The sequence below is a fragment of the Oncorhynchus masou genome, unplaced genomic scaffold, assembly GCF_036934945.1.
Source record: "Oncorhynchus masou masou isolate Uvic2021 unplaced genomic scaffold, UVic_Omas_1.1 unplaced_scaffold_5418, whole genome shotgun sequence".
NCBI classification, from domain to species: Eukaryota; Metazoa; Chordata; class Actinopteri; order Salmoniformes; family Salmonidae; genus Oncorhynchus; species Oncorhynchus masou.
In genome coordinates this window covers 118-22033 of record NW_027011831.1, presented here as the reverse complement: position 1 = coordinate 22033, position 21916 = coordinate 118, and the positions used below count along the sequence as shown (strand labels likewise).

The 21916-nt window shown below is 37.9% G+C and overlaps 1 protein-coding gene across 1 annotated transcript; it reads right to left on the bottom strand.

Annotated features, from left to right (window-relative positions):
* Positions 1-70: 70 nt before the first annotated feature.
* On the bottom strand, positions 71-21639 carry LOC135535996 (mitochondrial amidoxime-reducing component 1-like; the record flags this gene model as incomplete). The annotated part of the gene is made up of 3 exons (XM_064962392.1): positions 71-136; positions 16803-16943; positions 21474-21639. Coding segments are annotated over 3 exons (373 nt in total), but the record flags the coding sequence as incomplete, so codon positions are not given.
* Between the last annotated feature and the right edge of the window lie 277 nt (positions 21640-21916).

The following is a 21916-nucleotide window of genomic DNA, read 5'->3' as shown; positions in this document are numbered from 1 at the left end:
AACCTTGCTTGTGCCGTAGCAACGGGAGGAAGTTTGTGATGATAAATGATGATCAGTAGTTAAGACCACATTACCTCCCACACGCCATCACACGGTGCAGCCGCACATTGCCAATCTGAATATCTTCCCAAGAATCCTAACCGAGAGGAAGATTAAATTAACGTTATGGGAATATAATTAGTATCCTAAAACCCCAACACACTGGAACAAAGTAATGACGAAGTAGAATTACAAGAGGCCACTTTTAGCCTCAAAAGACCAGGATATTCCCCATAGAATGACATGTAGAATAACATAGAAACTCTGGATATAGCAATTAAACCTCCTCAATTATAGAATTAACAAGATTTACAAAAACTATATATGTGATATTGTTGGATGTTGTTGGTGGATGTTGGATGTTGTTGTTTGATGTTGTTGGTTGATGTATGATGTTGTTGGTTGATGTATGATGTTGGTTGATGTATGATGTTGTTGGTTGATGTATGATGTTGTTGGTTGATGTATGATGTTGGTTGATGTATGATGTTGGATGATGTTGTTGGTTGATGTTGTTGGTTGATGTATGATGTTGTTGGTTGATGTATGATGTTGTTGGTTGATGTATGATGTTGTTGGTTGATGTATAATGTTTGATGTTGGTTGATGTATGATGTTGTTGGTTGATGTTGGTTGATGTATGATGTTGTTGGTTGATGTTGGTTGATGTATGATGTTGTTGGTTGATGTATGATGTTTTTGGTTGATGTATGATGTTGTTGGTTGATGTTGGTTGATGTATGATGTTGATGTAGTTGGTTGATGTATGATGTTGATGTTGGTTGATGTATGATGTTGTTGGTTGATGTATGATGTTGTTGGTTGATGTATGATGTTGTTGGTTGATGTATGATGTTGTTGGTTGATGTTGGTTGATGTATGATGTTGTTGGTTGATGTTGGTTGATGTATGATGTTGTTGGTCGATGTATGATGTTTTTGGTTGATGTATGATGTTGTTGGTTGATGTTGGTTGATGTATGATGTTGATGTAGTTGGTTGATGTATGATGTTGATGTTGTTGGTTGATGTATGATGTTGTTGGTTGATGTATGATGTTGTTGGTTGATGTATGATGTTGTTGGTTGATGTATGATGTTGTTGGTTGATGTATAATGTTTGATGTTGGTTGATGTATGATGTTGTTGGTTGATGTTGGTTGATGTATGATGTTGTTGGTTGATGTATGATGTTGTTGGTTGATGTTGGTTGATGTATGATGTTGTTGGTTGATGTTGGTTGATGTATGATGTTGTTGGTTGATGTTGTTGGTTGATGTTTGATGTTGTTGGTTGATGTTGTTGGTTGATGTTGATGTTGTTGGTTGATGTATGATGTTGTTGGTTGATGTATAATGTTTGATGTTGGTTGATGTTGGTTGATGTTGGTTGATGTATGATGTTGTTGGTTGATGTACGATGTTGTTGGTTGATGTTGGTTGATGTATGATGTTGTTGGTTGATGTTGGTTGATGTATGTTGTTGTTGGTTGATGTATGATGTTGTTGGTTGATGTATGATGATGTTGGTTGATGTATGATGATGTTGGTTGATGTATGATGTTGTTGGTTGATGTATGATGTTGGTCGATGTATGATGTTGGTCGATGTTGTTTGATGTTGTTGGTTGATGTATGATGTTGTTGGTTGATGTATGATGTTGATGTTTGATGTTGTTGGTTGATGTTTGATGTTGTTGGTTGATGTTTGATGTTGTTGGTTGATGTTTGATGTTGTTGGTTGATGTTGTTGGTTGATGTTGGTTGATGTATGATGTTGGTTGATGTTGGTTGATGTATGATGTTGGTTGATGTTTGATGTTGGTTGATGTTTGATGTTGTTGGCTGATGTTGGTTGATGTATGATGTTGGTTGATGTATGATGTTGGTTGATGTATGATGTTGTTGGTTGATGATGTTGGTTGATGTATGATGTTGGTTGATGTATGATGTTGTTGGTTGATGTTTGATGTTTGATGTTGTTGGTTGGTGTATGATGTTGGTCGATGTTGGTTGATGTATGTTGTTGTTGGTTGATGTTGGTTGATGTATGATGTTGTTGGTTGATGTTGGTTGATGTATGATGTTGTTGGTTGATGTATGATGTTGTTGGTTGATGTTGGTTGATGTATGATGTTGTTGGTTGATGTATGATGTTTTTGGTTGATGTATGATGTTGTTGGTTGATGTTGGTTGATGTATGATGTTGATGTAGTTGGTTGATGTATGATGTTGATGTTGTTGGTTGATGTATGATGTTGTTGGTTGATGTATGATGTTGTTGGTTGATGTATGATGTTGATGTATGATGTTGTTGGTTGATGTATGATGTTGTTGGTTGATGTATAATGTTTGATGTTGGTTGATGTATGATGTTGTTGGTTGATGTTGGTTTATGTATGATGTTGTTGGTTGATGTATGATGTTGTTGGTTGATGTATGATGTTTGATGTTGTTGGTTGATGTATGATGTTGGTCGATGTTGGTTGATGTATGTTGTTGTTGGTTGATGTGTGATGTTGTTGGTTGATGTATGATGTTGATGTATGATGTTGTTGGTTGATGTATGATGTTGTTGGTTGATGTATGATGTTGTTGGTTGATGTATGATGTTGTTGGTTGATGTATAATGTTTGATGTTGGTTGATGTATGATGTTGTTGGTTGATGTTGGTTGATGTATGATGTTGTTGGTTGATGTTGGTTGATGTATGATGTTGTTGGTTGATGTATGATGTTGTTGGTTGATGTTGGTTGATGTATGATGTTGTTGGTTGATGTATGATGTTTTTGGTTGATGTATGATGTTGTTGGTTGATGTTGGTTGATGTATGATGTTGATGTAGTTGGTTGATGTATGATGTTGATGTTGTTGGTTGATGTATGATGTTGTTGGTTGATGTATGATGTTGTTGGTTGATGTATGATGTTGTTGGTTGATGTATGATGTTGTTGGTTGATGTATGATGTTGTTGGTTGATGTATAATGTTTGATGTTGGTTGATGTATGATGTTGTTGGTGGATGTTGGTTGATGTATGATGTTGTTGGTTGATGTATGATGTTGTTGGTTGATGTTGGTTGATGTATGATGTTGTTGGTTGATGTTGGTTGATGTATGATGTTGTTGGTTGATGTTGTTGGTTGATGTTTGATGTTGTTGGTTGATGTTGTTGGTTGATGTTGATGTTGTTGGTTGATGTATGATGTTGTTGGTTGATGTATAATGTTTGATGTTGGTTGATGTATGATGTTGTTGGTTGATGTTGGTTGATGTTGGTTGATGTATGATGTTGTTGGTTGATGTATGATGTTGTTGGTTGATGTATGATGTATGATGTTGTTGGTTGATGTATGATGTATGATGTTGGTTGATGTATGATGTTGGTTGATGTATGATGTTGTTGGTTGATGTATGATGTTGTTGGTTGATGTTGGTTGATGTATGATGTTGTTGGTTGATGTTGGTTGATGTATGTTGTTGTTGGTTGATGTATGATGTTGTTGGTTGATGTATGATGATGTTGGTTGATGTATGATGATGTTGGTTGATGTATGATGATGTTGGTTGATGTATGATGTTGGTCGATGTATGATGTTGGTCGATGTTGTTGGATGTTGTTGGTTGATGTATGATGTTGTTGGTTGATGTTTGATGTTGTTGGTTGATGTTTGATGTTGTTGGTTGATGTTGTTGGTTGATGTTGGTTGATGTATGATGTTGGTTGATGTTGGTTGATGTATGATGTTGGTTGATGTTGGTTGATGTATGATGTTGGTTGATGTTTGATGTTGGTTGATGTTTGATGTTGTTGGCTGATGTTGGTTGATGTATGATGTTGGTCGATGTTGGTTGATGTATGTTGTTGTTGGTTGATGTTTGATGTTGTTGGTTGATGTATGATGTTGATGTATGATGTTGTTGGTTGATGTATGATGTTGTTGGTTGATGTATGATGTTGTTGGTTGATGTATAATGTTTGATGTTGGTTGATGTATGATGTTGTTGGTTGATGTTGGTTGATGTATGATGTTGTTGGTTGATGTTGGTTGATGTATGATGTTGTTGGTTGATGTATGATGTTGTTGATTGATGTTGGTTGATGTATGATGTTGTTGGTTGATGTATGATGTTTTTGGTTGATGTATGATGTTGTTGGTTGATGTTGGTTGATGTATGATGTTGATGTAGTTGGTTGATGTATGATGTTGATGTTGTTGGTTGATGTATGATGTTGTTGGTTGATGTATGATGTTGTTGGTTGATGTATGATGTTGTTGGTTGATGTATGATGTTGTTGGTTGATGTATAATGTTTGATGTTGGTTGATGTATGATGTTGTTGGTGGATGTTGGTTGATGTATGATGTTGTTGGTTGATGTATGATGTTGTTGGTTGATGTTGGTTGATGTATGATGTTGTTGGTTGATGTTGGTTGATGTATGATGTTGTTGGTTGATGTTGTTGGTTGATGTTTGATGTTGTTGGTTGATGTTGTTGGTTGATGTTGATGTTGTTGGTTGATGTATGATGTTGTTGGTTGATGTATAATGTTTGATGTTGGTTGATGTATGATGTTGTTGGTTGATGTTGGTTGATGTTGGTTGATGTATGATGTTGTTGGTTGATGTATGATGTTGTTGGTTGATGTTGGTTGATGTATGATGTTGTTGGTTGATGTATGATGTATGATGTTGTTGGTTGATGTATGATGTATGATGTTGGTTGATGTATGATGTTGGTCGATGTTGTTTGATGTATGATGTTGTTGGTTGATGTATGATGTTGTTGGTTGATGTTGGTTGATGTATGATGTTGTTGGTTGATGTTGGTTGATGTATGTTGTTGTTGGTTGATGTATGATGATGTTGGTTGATGTATGATGATGTTGGTTGATGTATGATCTTGTTGGTCGATGTATGATGTTGGTCGATGTATGATGTTGGTCGATGTTGTTGGATGTTGTTGGTTGATGTATGATGTTGTTGGTTGATGTTTGATGTTGTTGGTTGATGTTTGATGTTGTTGGTTGATGTTTGATGTTGTTGGTTGATGTTGTTGGTTGATGTTGGTTGATGTATGATGTTGGTTGATGTTGGTTGATGTATGATGTTGGTTGATGTTGGTTGATGTATGATGTTGGTTGATGTTTGATGTTGGTTGATGTTTGATGTTGTTGGTTGATGTTTGATGTTTGATGTTGTTGGTTGGTGTATGATGTTGGTTGATGTTGGTTGATGTATGATGTTGATGTATGATGTTGTTGGTTGATGTATGATGTTGATGTATGATGTTGTTGGTTGATGTATGATGTTGATGTATGATGTTGTTGGTTGATGTATGATGTTGGTTGATGTATGATGTTGGTCGATGTTGTTTGATGTATGATGTTGTTGGTTGATGTATGATGTTGTTGGTTGATGTTGGTTGATGTATGATGTTGTTGGTTGATGTTGGTTGATGTATGTTGTTGTTGGTTGATGTATGATGTTGTTGGTTGATGTATGATGATGTTGGTTGATGTATGATGATGTTGGTTGATGTATGATGATGTTGGTTGATGTATGATGTTGTTGGTTGATGTATGATGTTGGTCGATGTATGATGTTGGTCGATGTTGTTGGATGTTGTTGGTTGATGTATGATGTTGTTGGTTGATGTTTGATGTTGTTGGTTGATGTTTGATGTTGTTGGCTGATGTTGGTTGATGTATGATGTTGGTCGATGTTGGTTGATGTATGTTGTTGTTGGTTGATGTTTGATGTTGTTGGTTGATGTATGATGTTGATGTATGATGTTGTTGGTTGATGTATGATGTTGTTGGTTGATGTATAATGTTTGATGTTGGTTGATGTATGATGTTGTTGGTTGATGTTGGTTGATGTATGATGTTGTTGGTTGATGTTGGTTGATGTATGATGTTGTTGGTTGATGTATGATGTTGTTGGTTGATGTTGGTTGATGTATGATGTTGTTGGTTGATGTATGATGTTTTTGGTTGATGTATGATGTTGTTGGTTGATGTTGGTTGATGTATGATGTTGATGTAGTTGGTTGATGTATGATGTTGATGTTGTTGGTTGATGTATGATGTTGTTGGTTGATGTATGATGTTGTTGGTTGATGTATGATGTTGTTGGTTGATGTATGATGTTGTTGGTTGATGTATGATGTTGGTTGATGTATAATGTTTGATGTTGGTTGATGTATGATGTTGTTGGTTGATGTTGGTTGATGTATGATGTTGTTGGTTGATGTATGATGTTGTTGGTTGATGTATGTTGTTGGTTGATGTATGTTGTTGGTTGATGTATGATGTTGTTGGTTGATGTATGATGTTGTTGGTTGATGTATGATGTTGGTTGATGTATGATGTTGGTCGATGTTGTTGGTTGATGTATGATGTTGTTGGTTGATGTATGATGTTGGTCGATGTTGTTTGATGTATGATGTTGTTGGTTGATGTATGATGTTGTTGGTTGATGTATGATGTTGTTGGTTGATGTATGATGTATGATGTTGTTGGTTGATGTATGATGTTGGTCGATGTTGGTTGATGTATGATGTTGTTGGTTGATGTATGATGTTGTTGGTTGATGTATGATGTTGTTGGTTGATGTATGATGTATGATGTTGTTGGTTGATGTATGATGTTGGTCGATGTTGTTTGATGTATGATGTTGTTGGTTGATGTATGATGTTGTTGGTTGATGTATGATGTTGTTGGTTGATGTTGGTTGATGTATGATGTTGATGTAGTTGGTTGATGTATGATGTTGATGTTGTTGGTTGATGTATGATGTTGTTGGTTGATGTATGATGTTGTTGGTTGATGTATGATGTTGTTGGTTGATGTATGATGTTGTTGGTTGATGTATAATGTTTGATGTTGGTTGATGTATGATGTTGTTGGTGGATGTTGGTTGATGTATGATGTTGTTGGTTGATGTATGATGTTGTTGGTTGATGTTGGTTGATGTATGATGTTGTTGGTTGATGTTGGTTGATGTATGATGTTGTTGGTTGATGTTGTTGGTTGATGTTTGATGTTGTTGGTTGATGTTGTTGGTTGATGTTGATGTTGTTGGTTGATGTATGATGTTGTTGGTTGATGTATAATGTTTGATGTTGGTTGATGTATGATGTTGTTGGTTGATGTTGGTTGATGTTGGTTGATGTATGATGTTGTTGGTTGATGTATGATGTTGTTGGTTGATGTTGGTTGATGTATGATGTTGTTGGTTGATGTATGATGTATGATGTTGTTGGTTGATGTATGATGTATGATGTTGGTTGATGTATGATGTTGGTTGATGTATGATGTTGGTCGATGTTGTTTGATGTATGATGTTGTTGGTTGATGTATGATGTTGTTGGTTGGTGTTGGTTGATGTATGATGTTGTTGGTTGATGTTGGTTGATGTATGTTGTTGTTGGTTGATGTATGATGTTGTTGGTTGATGTATGATGATGTTGGTTGATGTATGATGATGTTGGTTGATGTATGATGATGTTGGTTGATGTATGATCTTGTTGGTCGATGTATGATGTTGGTCGATGTATGATGTTGGTCGATGTTGTTGGATGTTGTTGGTTGATGTATGATGTTGTTGGTTGATGTTTGATGTTGTTGGTTGATGTTTGATGTTGTTGGTTGATGTTTGATGTTGTTGGTTGATGTTGTTGGTTGATGTTGGTTGATGTATGATGTTGGTTGATGTATGATGTTGGTTGATGTTGGTTGATGTATGATGTTGGTTGATGTTTGATGTTGGTTGATGTTTGATGTTGTTGGCTGATGTTGGTTGATGTATGATGTTGGTCGATGTTGGTTGATGTATGTTGTTGTTGGTTGATGTTTGATGTTGTTGGTTGATGTATGATGTTGATGTATGATGTTGTTGGTTGATGTATGATGTTGTTGGTTGATGTATGATGTTGTTGGTTGATGTATAATGTTTGATGTTGGTTGATGTATGATGTTGTTGGTTGATGTTGGTTGATGTATGATGTTGTTGGTTGATGTTGGTTGATGTATGATGTTGTTGGTTGATGTATGATGTTGTTGGTTGATGTTGGTTGATGTATGATGTTGATGTAGTTGGTTGATGTATGATGTTGATGTTGTTGGTTGATGTATGATGTTGTTGGTTGATGTATGATGTTGTTGGTTGATGTATGATGTTGTTGGTTGATGTATGATGTTGGTTGATGTATAATGTTTGATGTTGGTTGATGTATGATGTTGTTGGTTGATGTTGGTTGATGTATGATGTTGTTGGTTGATGTATGATGTTGTTGGTTGATGTATGTTGTTGGTTGATGTATGTTGTTGGTTGATGTATGATGTTGTTGGTTGATGTATGATGTTGTTGGTTGATGTATGATGTTGGTTGATGTATGATGTTGGTCGATGTTGTTGGTTGATGTATGATGTTGTTGGTTGATGTATGATGTTGGTCGATGTTGTTTGATGTATGATGTTGTTGGTTGATGTATGATGTTGTTGGTTGATGTATGATGTTGTTGGTTGATGTATGATGTTGTTGGTTGATGTATGATGTTGGTCGATGTTGGTTGATGTATGATGTTGTTGGTTGATGTATGATGTTGTTGGTTGATGTATGATGTTGTTGGTTGATGTATGATGTATGATGTTGTTGGTTGATGTATGATGTTGGTCGATGTTGTTTGATGTATGATGTTGTTGGTTGATGTATGATGTTGTTGGTTGATGTATGATGTTGTTGGTTGATGTATGATATTGTTGGTTGATGTATGACATTGTTGGTTGATGTATGACATTGTTGGTTGATGTATGATGTTGTTGGTTGATGTATGATGTTGTTGGTTGATGTATGATGTTGTTGGTTGATGTTGGTTGATGTATGATGTTGTTGGTTGATGTATGATGTTGTTGGTTGATGTATGATGTTGGTCGATGTTGTTTGATGTATGATGTTGTTGGTTGATGTATGATGTTGTTGGTTGATGTTGGTTGATGTATGATGTTGTTGGTTGATGTATGATGTATGATGTTGTTGGTCGATGTTGTTTGATGCATGATGTTGTTGGTTGATGTATGATGTTGTTGGTTGATGTATGATGTATGATGTTGTTGGTTGATGTATGCTGTATGATGTTGTTGGTTGATGTATGATGTTGTTGGTTGATGTATGATGTTGTTGGTTGATGTATAATGTTTGATGTTGGTTGATGTATGATGTTGTTGGTTGATGTTGGTTGATGTATGATGTTGGTTGATGTTGGTTGATGTTGTTTGTTGATGATGGTTGATGTATGATGTTGGTTGATGTATGATGTTGTTGGTTGATGTTTGATGTTTGATGTTGTTGGTTGATGTATGATGTTGGTCGATGTTGGTTGATGTATGTTGTTGTTGGTTGATGTTTGATGTTGTTGGTTGATGTATGATGTTGATGTATGATGTTGTTGGTTGATGTATGATGTTGTTGGTTGATGTATAATGTTTGATGTTGGTTGATGTATGATGTTGTTGGTTGATGTTGGTTTATGTATGATGTTGTTGGTTGATGTATGATGTTGTTGGTTGATGTATGATGTTTGATGTTGTTGGTTGATGTATGATGTTGGTCGATGTTGGTTGATGTATGTTGTTGTTGGTTGATGTTTGATGTTGTTGGTTGATGTATGATGTTGATGTATGATGTTGTTGGTTGATGTATGATGTTGTTGGTTGATGTATGATGTTGTTGGTTGATGTATAATGTTTGATGTTGGTTGATGTATGATGTTGTTGTTGATGTTGGTTGATGTATGATGTTGTTGGTTGATGTATGTTGTTGATGTATGTTGTTGGTTGATGTATGATGTATGATGTTGTTGGTTGATGTATGATGTTGGTCGATGTTGGTTGATGTATGTTGTTGTTGGTTGATGTTTGATGTTGTTGGTTGATGTATGATGTTGATGTATGATGTTGTTGGTTGATGTATGATGTTGTTGGTTGATGTATGATGTTGTTGGTTGATGTATAATGTTTGATGTTGGTTGATGTATGATGTTGTTGGTTGATGTTGGTTGATGTATGATGTTGTTGGTTGATGTATGTTGTTGATGTATGTTGTTGGTTGATGTATGATGTATGATGTTGTTGGTTGATGTATGATGTTGGTTGATGTATGATGTTGGTCGATGTTGTTGGTTGATGTATGATGTTGTTGGTTGATGTATGATGTTGGTCAATGTTGTTTGATGTATGATGTTGTTGGTTGATGTATGATGTTGTTGGTTGATGTATGATGTTGTTGGTTGATGTATGATGTTGTTGGTTGATGTATGATGTTGTTGGTTGATGTATGATGTTGGTTGATGTATAATGTTTGATGTTGGTTGATGTATGATGTTGTTGGTTGATGTTGGTTGATGTATGATGTTGTTGGTTGATGTATGATGTTGTTGGTTGATGTATGTTGTTGGTTGATGTATGTTGTTGGTTGATGTATGATGTTGTTGGTTGATGTATGATGTTGTTGGTTGATGTATGATGTTGGTTGATGTATGATGTTGGTCGATGTTGTTGGTTGATGTATGATGTTGTTGGTTGATGTATGATGTTGGTCGATGTTGTTTGATGTATGATGTTGTTGGTTGATGTATGATGTTGTTGGTTGATGTATGATGTATGATGTTGTTGGTTGATGTATGATGTTGGTCGATGTTGGTTGATGTATGATGTTGTTGGTTGATGTATGATGTTGTTGGTTGATGTATGATGTTGTTGGTTGATGTATGATGTATGATGTTGTTGGTTGATGTATGATGTTGGTCGATGTTGTTTGATGTATGATGTTGTTGGTTGATGTATGATGTTGTTGGTTGATGTATGATGTTGTTGGTTGATGTATGATATTGTTGGTTGATGTATGACATTGTTGGTTGATGTATGACATTGTTGGTTGATGTATGATGTTGTTGGTTGATGTATGATGTTGTTGGTTGATGTATGATGTTGTTGGTTGATGTTGGTTGATGTATGATGTTGTTGGTTGATGTATGATGTTGTTGGTTGATGTATGATGTTGGTCGATGTTGTTTGATGTATGATGTTGTTGGTTGATGTATGATGTTGTTGGTTGATGTTGGTTGATGTATGATGTTGTTGGTTGATGTATGATGTATGATGTTGTTGGTCGATGTTGTTTGATGCATGATGTTGTTGGTTGATGTATGATGTTGTTGGTTGATGTATGATGTATGATGTTGTTGGTTGATGTATGATGTATGATGTTGTTGGTTGATGTATGATGTTGTTGGTTGATGTATGATGTTGTTGGTTGATGTATAATGTTTGATGTTGGTTGATGTATGATGTTGTTATTGATGTTGGTTGATGTATGATGTTGGTTGATGTTGGTTGATGTTGTTTGTTGATGATGGTTGATGTATGATGTTGGTTGATGTATGATGTTGTTGGTTGATGTTTGATGTTTGATGTTGTTGGTTGATGTATGATGTTGGTCGATGTTGGTTGATGTATGTTGTTGTTGGTTGATGTTTGATGTTGTTGGTTGATGTATGATGTTGATGTATGATGTTGTTGGTTGATGTATGATGTTGTTGGTTGATGTATAATGTTTGATGTTGGTTGATGTATGATGTTGTTGGTTGATGTTGGTTTATGTATGATGTTGTTGGTTGATGTATGATGTTGTTGGTTGATGTATGATGTTTGATGTTGTTGGTTGATGTATGATGTTGGTCGATGTTGGTTGATGTATGTTGTTGTTGGTTGATGTTTGATGTTGTTGGTTGATGTATGATGTTGATGTATGATGTTGTTGGTTGATGTATGATGTTGTTGGTTGATGTATGATGTTGTTGGTTGATGTATAATGTTTGATGTTGGTTGATGTATGATGTTGTTGGTTGATGTTGGTTGATGTATGATGTTGTTGGTTGATGTATGTTGTTGATGTATGTTGTTGGTTGATGTATGATGTATGATGTTGTTGGTTGATGTATGATGTTGGTCGATGTTGGTTGATGTATGTTGTTGTTGGTTGATGTTTGATGTTGTTGGTTGATGTATGATGTTGATGTATGATGTTGTTGGTTGATGTATGATGTTGTTGGTTGATGTATGATGTTGTTGGTTGATGTATAATGTTTGATGTTGGTTGATGTATGATGTTGTTGGTTGATGTTGGTTGATGTATGATGTTGTTGGTTGATGTATGTTGTTGATGTATGTTGTTGGTTGATGTAAGATGTATGATGTTGTTGGTTGATGTATGATGTTGGTTGATGTATGATGTTGGTCGATGTTGTTGGTTGATGTATGATGTTGTTGGTTGATGTATGATGTTGGTCAATGTTGTTTGATGTATGATGTTGTTGGTTGATGTATGATGTTGTTGGTTGATGTATGATGTTGTTGGTTGATGTATGATGTATGATGTTGTTGGTTGATGTATGATGTTGGTCGATGTTGGTTGATGTATGATGTTGGTTGATGTTGGTTGATGTATGATGTTGGTTGATGTTGGTTGATGTATGATGTTGTTGGTTGATGTTGGTTGATGTATGATGTTGGTTGATGTTGGTTGATGTATGATGTTGGTTGATGTTGGTTGATGTATGATGTTGGTTGATGTATGATGTTGGTTGATGTTGGTTGATGTTGGTTGATGTTGTTGGTTGATGATGTTGGTTGATGTATGATGTTGTTGGTTGATGTTGGTTGATGTATGATGTTGTTGGTTGATGTTTGATGTTGTTGGTTGATGTATGATGTTGGTCGATGTTGGTTGATCTATGTTGTTGTTGGTTGATGTTTGATGTTGGTTGATGTATGATGTTGATGTATGATGTTGTTGGTTGATGTATGATGTTGTTGGTTGATGTATAATGTTTGATGTTGGTTGATGTATGATGTTGTTGGTTGATGTTGGTTTATGTATGATGTTGTTGGTTGATGTATGATGTTGTTGGTTGATGTATGATGTTGTTGGTTGATGTATGATGTTGTTGGTTGATGTATGTTGTTGTTGGTTGATGTATGATGTTGTTGGTTGATGTATGATGTTGTTGGTTGATGTTTGATGTTGTTGGTTGATGTTTGATGTTGTTGGTTGATGTTTGATGTTGGTTGATGTATGATGTTGTTGGTTGATGTATGATGTTGTTGGTTGATGTATGATATTGTTGGTTGATGTATGATGTTGTTGGTTGATGTATGATGTTGTTGGTTGATGTATGATGTTGTTGGTTGATGTATGATGTTGTTGGTTGATGTTGGTTGATGTATGATGTTGTTGGTTGATGTATGATGTTGTTGGTTGATGTATGATGTTGTTGGTTGATGTATGATGTTGGTCGATGTTGTTTGATGTATGATGTTGTTGGTTGATGTATGATGTTGTTGGTTGATGTATGATGTTGGTCGATGTTGTTTGATGTATGATGTTGTTGGTTGATGTTGGTTGATGTATGATGTTGTTGGTTGATGTATGATGTATGATGTTGTTGGTCGATGTTGTTTGATGCATGATGTTGTTGGTTGATGTATGATGTTGTTGGTTGATGTATGATGTATGATGTTGTTGGTTGATGTATGATGTATGATGTTGTTGGTTGATGTATGATGTTGTTGGTTGATGTATGTTGTTGTTGGTTGATGTATGTTGTTGTTGGTTGATGTATGTTGTTGTTGGTTGATGTATGTTGTTGTTGGTTGATGTTTGATGTTGATGTATGATGTTGGTTGATGTTGGTTGATGTATGATGTTGTTGGTTGATGTATGATGGTTGATGTATGATGTTCTTGGTTGATGTTGGTTGATGTTTGATGTTGTTGGTTGATGTATGATGTTGGTTGATGTATGATGTTGTTGGTTGATGTTGGTTGATGTATGATGTTGTTGGTTGATGTATGATGTTGTTGGTTGATGTATGATGTTGTTGGTTGATGTATGATGTTGTTGGTTGATGTTGGTTGATGTATGATGTTGGTTGATGTTTGATGTTGTTGGTTGATGTATGATGTTGTTGGTTGATGTTGGTTGATGTATGATGTTGTTGGTTGATGTATGATGTTGTTGGTTGATGTTGGTTGATGTATGATGTTGGTTGATGTTGGTTGATGTATGATGTTGGTTGATGTATGATGTTGGTTGATGTTGGTTGATGTATGATGTTGGTTGATGTTGGTTGATGTTGTTGGTTGATGATGGTTGATGTATGATGTTGGTTGATGTATGATGTTGTTGGTTGATGTTTGATGTTTGATGTTGTTGGTTGATGTATGATGTTGGTCGATGTTGGTTGATGTATGTTGTTGTTGGTTGATGTTTGATGTTGTTGGTTGATGTATGATGTTGATGTATGATGTTGTTGGTTGATGTATGATGTTGTTGGTTGATGTATAATGTTTGATGTTGGTTGATGTATGATGTTGTTGGTTGATGTTGGTTTATGTATGATGTTGTTGGTTGATGTATGATGTTGTTGGTTGATGTATGATGTTGGTCGATGTTGGTTGATGTATGTTGTTGTTGGTTGATGTTTGATGTTGTTGGTTGATGTATGATGTTGATGTATGATGTTGTTGGTTGATGTATGATGTTGGTTGATGTATAATGTTTGATGTTGGTTGATGTATGATGTTGTTGGTTGATGTATGATGTTGTTGGTTGATGTATGTTGTTGGTTGATGTATGTTGTTGGTTGATGTATGTTGTTGGTTGATGTATGATGTTGTTGGTTGATGTATGATGTTGTTGGTTGATGTATGATGTTGGTCGATGTTGTTGGTTGATGTATGATGTTGTTGGTTGATGTATGATGTTGGTCGATGTTGTTTGATGTATGATGTTGTTGGTTGATGTATGATGTTGTTGGTTGATGTATGATGTTGTTGGTTGATGTATGATGTATGATGTTGTTGGTTGATGTATGATGTTGGTCGATGTTGGTTGATGTATGATGTTGTTGGTTGATGTATGATGTTGTTGGTTGATGTATGATGTATGATGTTGTTGGTTGATGTATGATGTTGGTCGATGTTGTTTGATGTATGATGTTGTTGGTTGATGTATGATGTTGTTGGTTGATGTATGATGTTGTTGGTTGATGTATGATATTGTTGGTTGATGTATGACATTGTTGGTTGATGTGTGACATTGTTGGTTGATGTATGATGTTGTTGGTTGATGTATGATGTTGTTGGTTGATGTATGATGTTGTTGGTTGATGTTGGTTGATGTATGATGTTGTTGGTTGATGTATGATGTTGTTGGTTGATGTATGATGTTGGTCGATGTTGTTTGATGTATGATGTTGTTGGTTGATGTATGATGTTGTTGGTTGATGTTGGTTGATGTATGATGTTGTTGGTTGATGTATGATGTATGATGTTGTTGGTCGATGTTGTTTGATGCATGATGTTGTTGGTTGATGTATGATGTTGTTGGTTGATGTATGATGTATGATGTTGTTGGTTGATGTATGATGTATGATGTTGTTGGTTGATGTATGATGTTGTTGGTTGATGTATGTTGTTGTTGGTTGATGTATGTTGTTGTTGGTTGATGTATGTTGTTGTTGGTTGATGTATGTTGTTGTTGGTTGATGTATGTTGTTGTTGGTTGATGTATGTTGTTGTTGGTTGATGTATGTTGTTGTTGGTTGATGTATGTTGTTGTTGGTTGATGTATGTTGTTGTTGGTTGATGTTTGATGTTGTTGATGTATGATGTTGGTTGATGTATGATGGTTGATGTATGATGTTGTTGGTTGATGTATGATGGTTGATGTATGATGTTCTTGGTTGATGTTGGTTGATGTTTGATGTTGTTGGTTGATGTATGATGTTGGTTGATGTATGATGTTGTTGGTTGATGTTGGTTGATGTATGATGTTGTTGGTTGATGTATGATGTTGTTGGTTGATGTATGATGTTGTTGGTTGATGTATGATGTTGTTGGTTGATGTATGATGTTGTTGGTTGATGTTGGTTGATGTATGATGTTGTTGGTTGATGTTGGTTGATGTTTGATGTTGGTTGATGTATGATGTTGTTGGTTGATGTTGGTTGATGTATGATGTTGTTGGTTGATGTATGATGTTGTTGGTTGATGTTGGTTGATGTATGATGTTGGTTGATGTTGGTTGATGTATGATGTTGGTTGATGTTGGTTGATGATGTTGGTTGATGTTTGATGATGTTTGATGATGTTTGATGATGTTGGTTGATGTTGGTTGATGTATGATGTTGTTGGTTGATGTTGGTTGATGTATGATGTTGTTGGTTGATGTATGATGTTGTTGGTTGATGTATGATGTTGTTGGTTGATGTTGGTTGATGTATGATGTTGTTGGTTGATGTATGATGTTGTTGGTTGATGTTCGTTGATGTTTGATGTTGTTGGTTGATGTTTTGTGTTATGTGTGTTGATGTGTGATGTTGTGTTGATGTGGTGTGGTGTGTTATGTGGTGTGGTGTGATGTGTGGTGTGGTGTGATGTGGTGTGATGTGGTGTGATGTGGTGTGGTGTGTGATGTGATGTGATTTGGTGTGGTGTGTGATGTGATGTGTGATGTGATTTGTGATGTGATGTCACGTGGTGTGGTGTGATGTGTTGATGCTGTGTGGTGTGATGTGTTGATGCTGTGTGGTGTGTCGATGCTGTGTGATGTGTCGATGCTGTGTGATGTGTGATGCTGTGTGATGTGTGATGCTGTGTGATGTGTGCATGGTGATGAAGCTTAAAGCAATAACACTGTACCTCGTCAAAAGCATCACAATCACTGACCACGATGCTGGGTCGGAACCGTGCCACGGTGACCTCCTTCTCCAGTCTGCTGCTCAGGTCCTTCACAGAGGCTTCAGACAGCAGCATGATAGGGCCAAGGTCATTGTACACTATCTAGACAACAACATGACAGGACCAAATGTCAGGGTACACAACAACATGACAGGACCAAATGTCAGGGTACACAACAACATGACAGGACCAAATGTCAGGGTACACAACAACATGACAGGATCAAATGTCAGGGTACACAACAACATGACAGGATCAAATGTCAGGGTACACAACAACATGACAGGACCAAATGTCAGGGTACACAACCTAGGGATGTCGCTGAGGTAAGTCGGACAGGCTCTCATGATGAGATAGCCCTGCCTGTGACTTAAAATTTAGTGTCACCCTTGACCTAAAAAGAGAATTTCCTCTTGGTTTTAATGGTTACGTCAGGTTGGTTTCCTGACTGGGAGACCAGGGTTCAGATCCTACCTGTGACAGATACAGAGTCTGACAATAATTAGGATATGCTGCGCGTTGTGTTGTTGAACCCAGACTCACACGGAGTGAAAACAACGGAAGACTTCCAGAACTTTCTGAAATCAGTCGTGAGGACGAGAAAAATCAGGAAAATAAATTAAACAATTTACAGTCATGAAGTAGTTCTTATTTATATCGTAAAAAGGTGTGTTTCTTTAATCATGAAGGGAATAATGGTGACATTATAGGTGTGTGTTTAGAAAACTACGAGTCCTACTTTATTTAAAAACTTTTCTTATCCAGGACGTCAAATCAATCAATTATTATTTGCGACTCTTTACAGTCTTTATGTTACATTGGATAAAAGTACAGACACAGAGTTTCTATAAGACACTGTAGACGGAGGAAGCTGTCACGCCCTGATCTGTTTCACCTGTCCTTGCGATTGTCTCCACCCCCTCCAGGTGTCGCTTATTTTCCCCAGTGTATTTATCCCTGTGTTTCCTGTCTCTCTGTTCGTGTATTTATCCCTGTGTTTCCTGTCTCTCTGTACCAGTGTATTTATCCCTGTGTTTCCTGTCTCTCTGTACCAGTGTATTTATCCCTGTGTTTCCTGTCTCTCTGTCCCAGTGTATTTATCCCTGTGTTTCCTGTCTCTCTGTGCCAGTGTATTTATCTCTGTAACAGTGTATTTATCCCTGTGTTTCCTGTCTCTCTGTACCAGTGTATTTATCCCTGTGTGTCCTGTCTCTCTGTACCAGTGTATTTATCCCTGTGTTTCCTGTCTCTCTGTACCAGTGTATTTATCCCTGTGTTTCCTGGCTCTCTGTAACAGTGTATTTATCCCTGTGTGTCCTGTCTCTCTGTACCAGTGTATTTATCCCTGTGTTTGCTGTCTCTCTGTACCAGTGTATTTATCTCTGTACCAGTGTATTTATCCCTGTGTTTCCTGTCTCTCTGTACCAGTGTATTTATCCCTGTGTTTCCTGGCTCTCTGTACCAGTGTATTTATCCCTGTGTGTCCTGTCTCTCTGTACCAGTGTATTTATCCCTGTGTGTCCTGTCTCTCTGTACCAGTGTATTTATCCCTGTGTTTCCTGTCTCTCTGTACCAGTGTATTTATCCCTGTGTTTCCTGGCTCTCTGTAACAGTGTATTTATCCCTGTGTGTCCTGTCTCTCTGTACCAGTGTATTTATCCCTGTGTTTCCTGTCTCTCTGTACCAGTGTATTTATCCCTGTGTTTCCTGGCTCTCTGTAACAGTGTATTTATCCCTGTGTTTCCTGGCTCTCCGTAACAGTGTATTTATCCCTGTGTTTCCTGGCTCTCTGTACCAGTGTATTTATCCCTGTGTTTCCTGTCTCTCTGTACCAGTGTATTTATCCCTGTACCAGTGTATTTATCCCTGTGTTTCCTGTCTCTCTGTGCCAGTGTATTTATCCCTGTGTTTCCTGTCTCTCTGTTCCAGTGTATTTATCCCTGTGTTTCCTGTCTCTCTGTACCAGTGTATTTATCCCTGTGTTTCCTGTCTCTCTGTTCCAGTGTATTTATCCCTGTGTTTCCTGTCTCTCTGTGCCAGTGTATTTATCCCTGTGTTTCCTGTCTCTCTGTTCCAGTGTATTTATCCCTGTGTTTCCTGTCTCTCTGTACCAGTGTATTTATCCCTGTGTTTCCTGTCTCTCTGTTCCAGTGTATTTATCCCTGTGTTTCCTGTCTCTCTGTACCAGTGTATTTATCCCTGTACCAGTGTATTTATCCCTGTGTTTGCTGTCTCTCTGTGCCAGTGTATTTATCCCTGTGTTTCCTGTCTCTCTGTACCAGTGTATTTATCCCTGTGTTTGCTGTCTCTCTGTGCCAGTGTATTTATCCCTGTGTTTCCTGTCTCTCTGTACCAGTGTATTTATCCCTGTGTTTCCTGTCTCTCTGTACCAGTGTATTTATCCCTGTGTTTCCTGTCTCTCGGTGCCAGTGTATTTATCCCTGTGTTCCCTGTCTCTCTGTGCCAGTGTATTTATCCCTGTGTTTGCTGTCTCTCTGTACCAGTGTATTTATCCCTGTGTTCCCTGTCTCTTTGTACCAGTGTATTTATCCCTGTGTTTCCTGTCTCTCTGTTCCAGTGTATTTATCCCTGTGTTTCCTGTCTCTCTGTACCAGTGTATTTATCCCTGTGTTTCCTGTCTCTCTGTAAAAGTGTCATATATTTAGAAAATAAATACTTTCACTAAATTGCAAAAAAATGGATTCACTGAACATCATCTCAACCAAGTTACCCCATTAGGGAAGCCATTTATCCATGGTAACAGAGACCAGGAAGTGCCATTTGACAGAGAATCTTTGAGTGACAGAATGGACACTCTTTCTCCTGAATATCCCTGCCCCCTTATCATCTCAACCAATCATGGCTAGGCGAGATTCTGTATTTTCTCTGTGTCTAAACAGCTTAGTGACTTCACATATGTATAAATTACATACAGGTTTGTTATTAAGGCACATTCTGATCAAATGTTTACTTTTTTTTTACATTCAAATGCCTCTCCTGTAAAGTAGTAACGTCCGTCACACTGAGGGGGAAAGGTGTTTTTGTGTCTTCTTCACGACTGTATTGGACTGTGTGGACCATGTTAATTCCTTAGTGATGTGGACACTCAGTCGTGGGTGAACAGGGAGTAGAGGAGGGGACTAAGCACGCACCCACGAGGTTCCCGTGTTGACGGTCAGCGTGGCGGATGTGTTGTTGCCTACCCTCACCACCTGGGGCGGCCCGTCAGGAAATCCAGGATCCAGTTTCAGAGGGAGGTGTTCAGGTCCTGAGATTAGTGATGAGCTTTGTGGGCACTATGGTGTTGAAAGCTGAGCGGTCGATCAATGAACAGCATTCTCACATAGGTATTCCTCTTGTCCAGGTGTGGAGAGCAATAGAGATTGCGTCGTCTGTGGGTCTGTGAATTAGATCTAGGCTTTCTGGGATGATGGTGTTGATGTGACCCATGACCAGCCTTTCAAAGCATTTCATGGCTACAGAGGTGAGTGCTACGGGGCCATAGTCATTTAGACAGGTTACCTTGGTGTTCTTGGGCACGGGGACTATGGTGGTCTGTTTGTTGGTATTACAGACTGGGTCAGGTTGAGACATGTAGGTACTACAGACTGGGTCAGGGTCAGGTTGAGACATGTAGGTACTACAGACTGGGTCAGGTTGAGACGTGTAGGTATTACAGACTGGGTCAGGTTGAGACATGTAGGTATTACAGACTGGGTCAGGGTCAGGTTGAGACATGTAGGTATTACAGACTGGGTCAGGTTGAGACATGTAGGTATTACAGACTGGGTCAGGTTGAGACATGTAGGTATTACAGACGGGGACAGGGACAGGTTGAGACATGTAGGTATTACAGACTGGGTCAGGTTGAGACATGTAGGTATTACAGACTGGGTCAGGGTCAGGTTGAGACATGTAGGTATTACAGACTGGGTCAGGTTGAGACATGTAGGTATTACAGACTGGGTCAGGGAGAGGTTGAGACATGTAGGTATTATAGACTGGGTCAGGGAGAGGTTGAAAATGTCAGTGAAGACACTTGACATCTGATCAGCAGCGTATGTTCTGAGTTTGCAACCTGGTAATCCATCTGGCCCCGCAGCCTTGTGAATGTTAATCTCTTTAAAGGTTTTACTCACATCGGCTACAGAGAGCAAGATCACAGTCGTCGGGAACAGCTGGTGCTCTGATGCATGGTTCCAGTGTTTCTTGCTTCGAAGCGAGTATAGAAGAAACTTAGCTCGTCTGATAAGCTCGCGTGACTTGGCAGCTCGCGTGACTTGGCAGCTCGCGGCTGGGTTTCCATTTGTAATCCGTGATAGTTTCAAAGCCCTGTCACATGCGACGAGCGTCAGACCCGATGTAGTATTGGTCTTAGTCCTGTATTGAAGACCCCACTGAGGTCAGAAGTCCTCTTTTAAAAAAGGGAGGAAATGCAAGTGTGGAATAAGCATAACTTCACTATGTTAATCAAACCCATCAACTAAGTCATAAAGTGATAACTAAGGTATTAAGACAAACAAACCTTTGTCCTTGATCACTTTAATGTTCGCAATTTTCTCTCTGGCTGGAGCAGCCTACTACTTTGAATGATAAAATATATTAAAATCTATCCACCAACTGAGCTGTTACCTTTTCATTGCGAGGAAAGAGAGCCTCGCAATCCGCTGATCTCCTGTGTGTCATGTGGGGTTCAAAGTGCACCAGGCGATAGGTTTTACCTGCCCCCAGGTAGCGGGTCAGCCAGCTAGACGCCTCGTCTCCACAGTCCCTGCCCTGGATGTCTGTACTAAACACTCTGGGACACAGACAGAAGGGTTAAGACACTTCCTGCTGACACAGACAGAAGGGTTAAGACACTTCCTGCTGACACAGACAGAAGGGTTAGACACTTCCTGCTGACACAGACAGAAGCGTTAAGACACTTCCTGCTGACACAGACAAAAGGGTTAAGACACTTCCTGCTGACACAGACAGAAGCGTTAAGACACTTCCTGCTGACACAGACAAAGGGGTTAAGACACTTCCTGCTGGTTAAGACACTTCCTGCTGACACAGACAGAAGGGTTAAGACA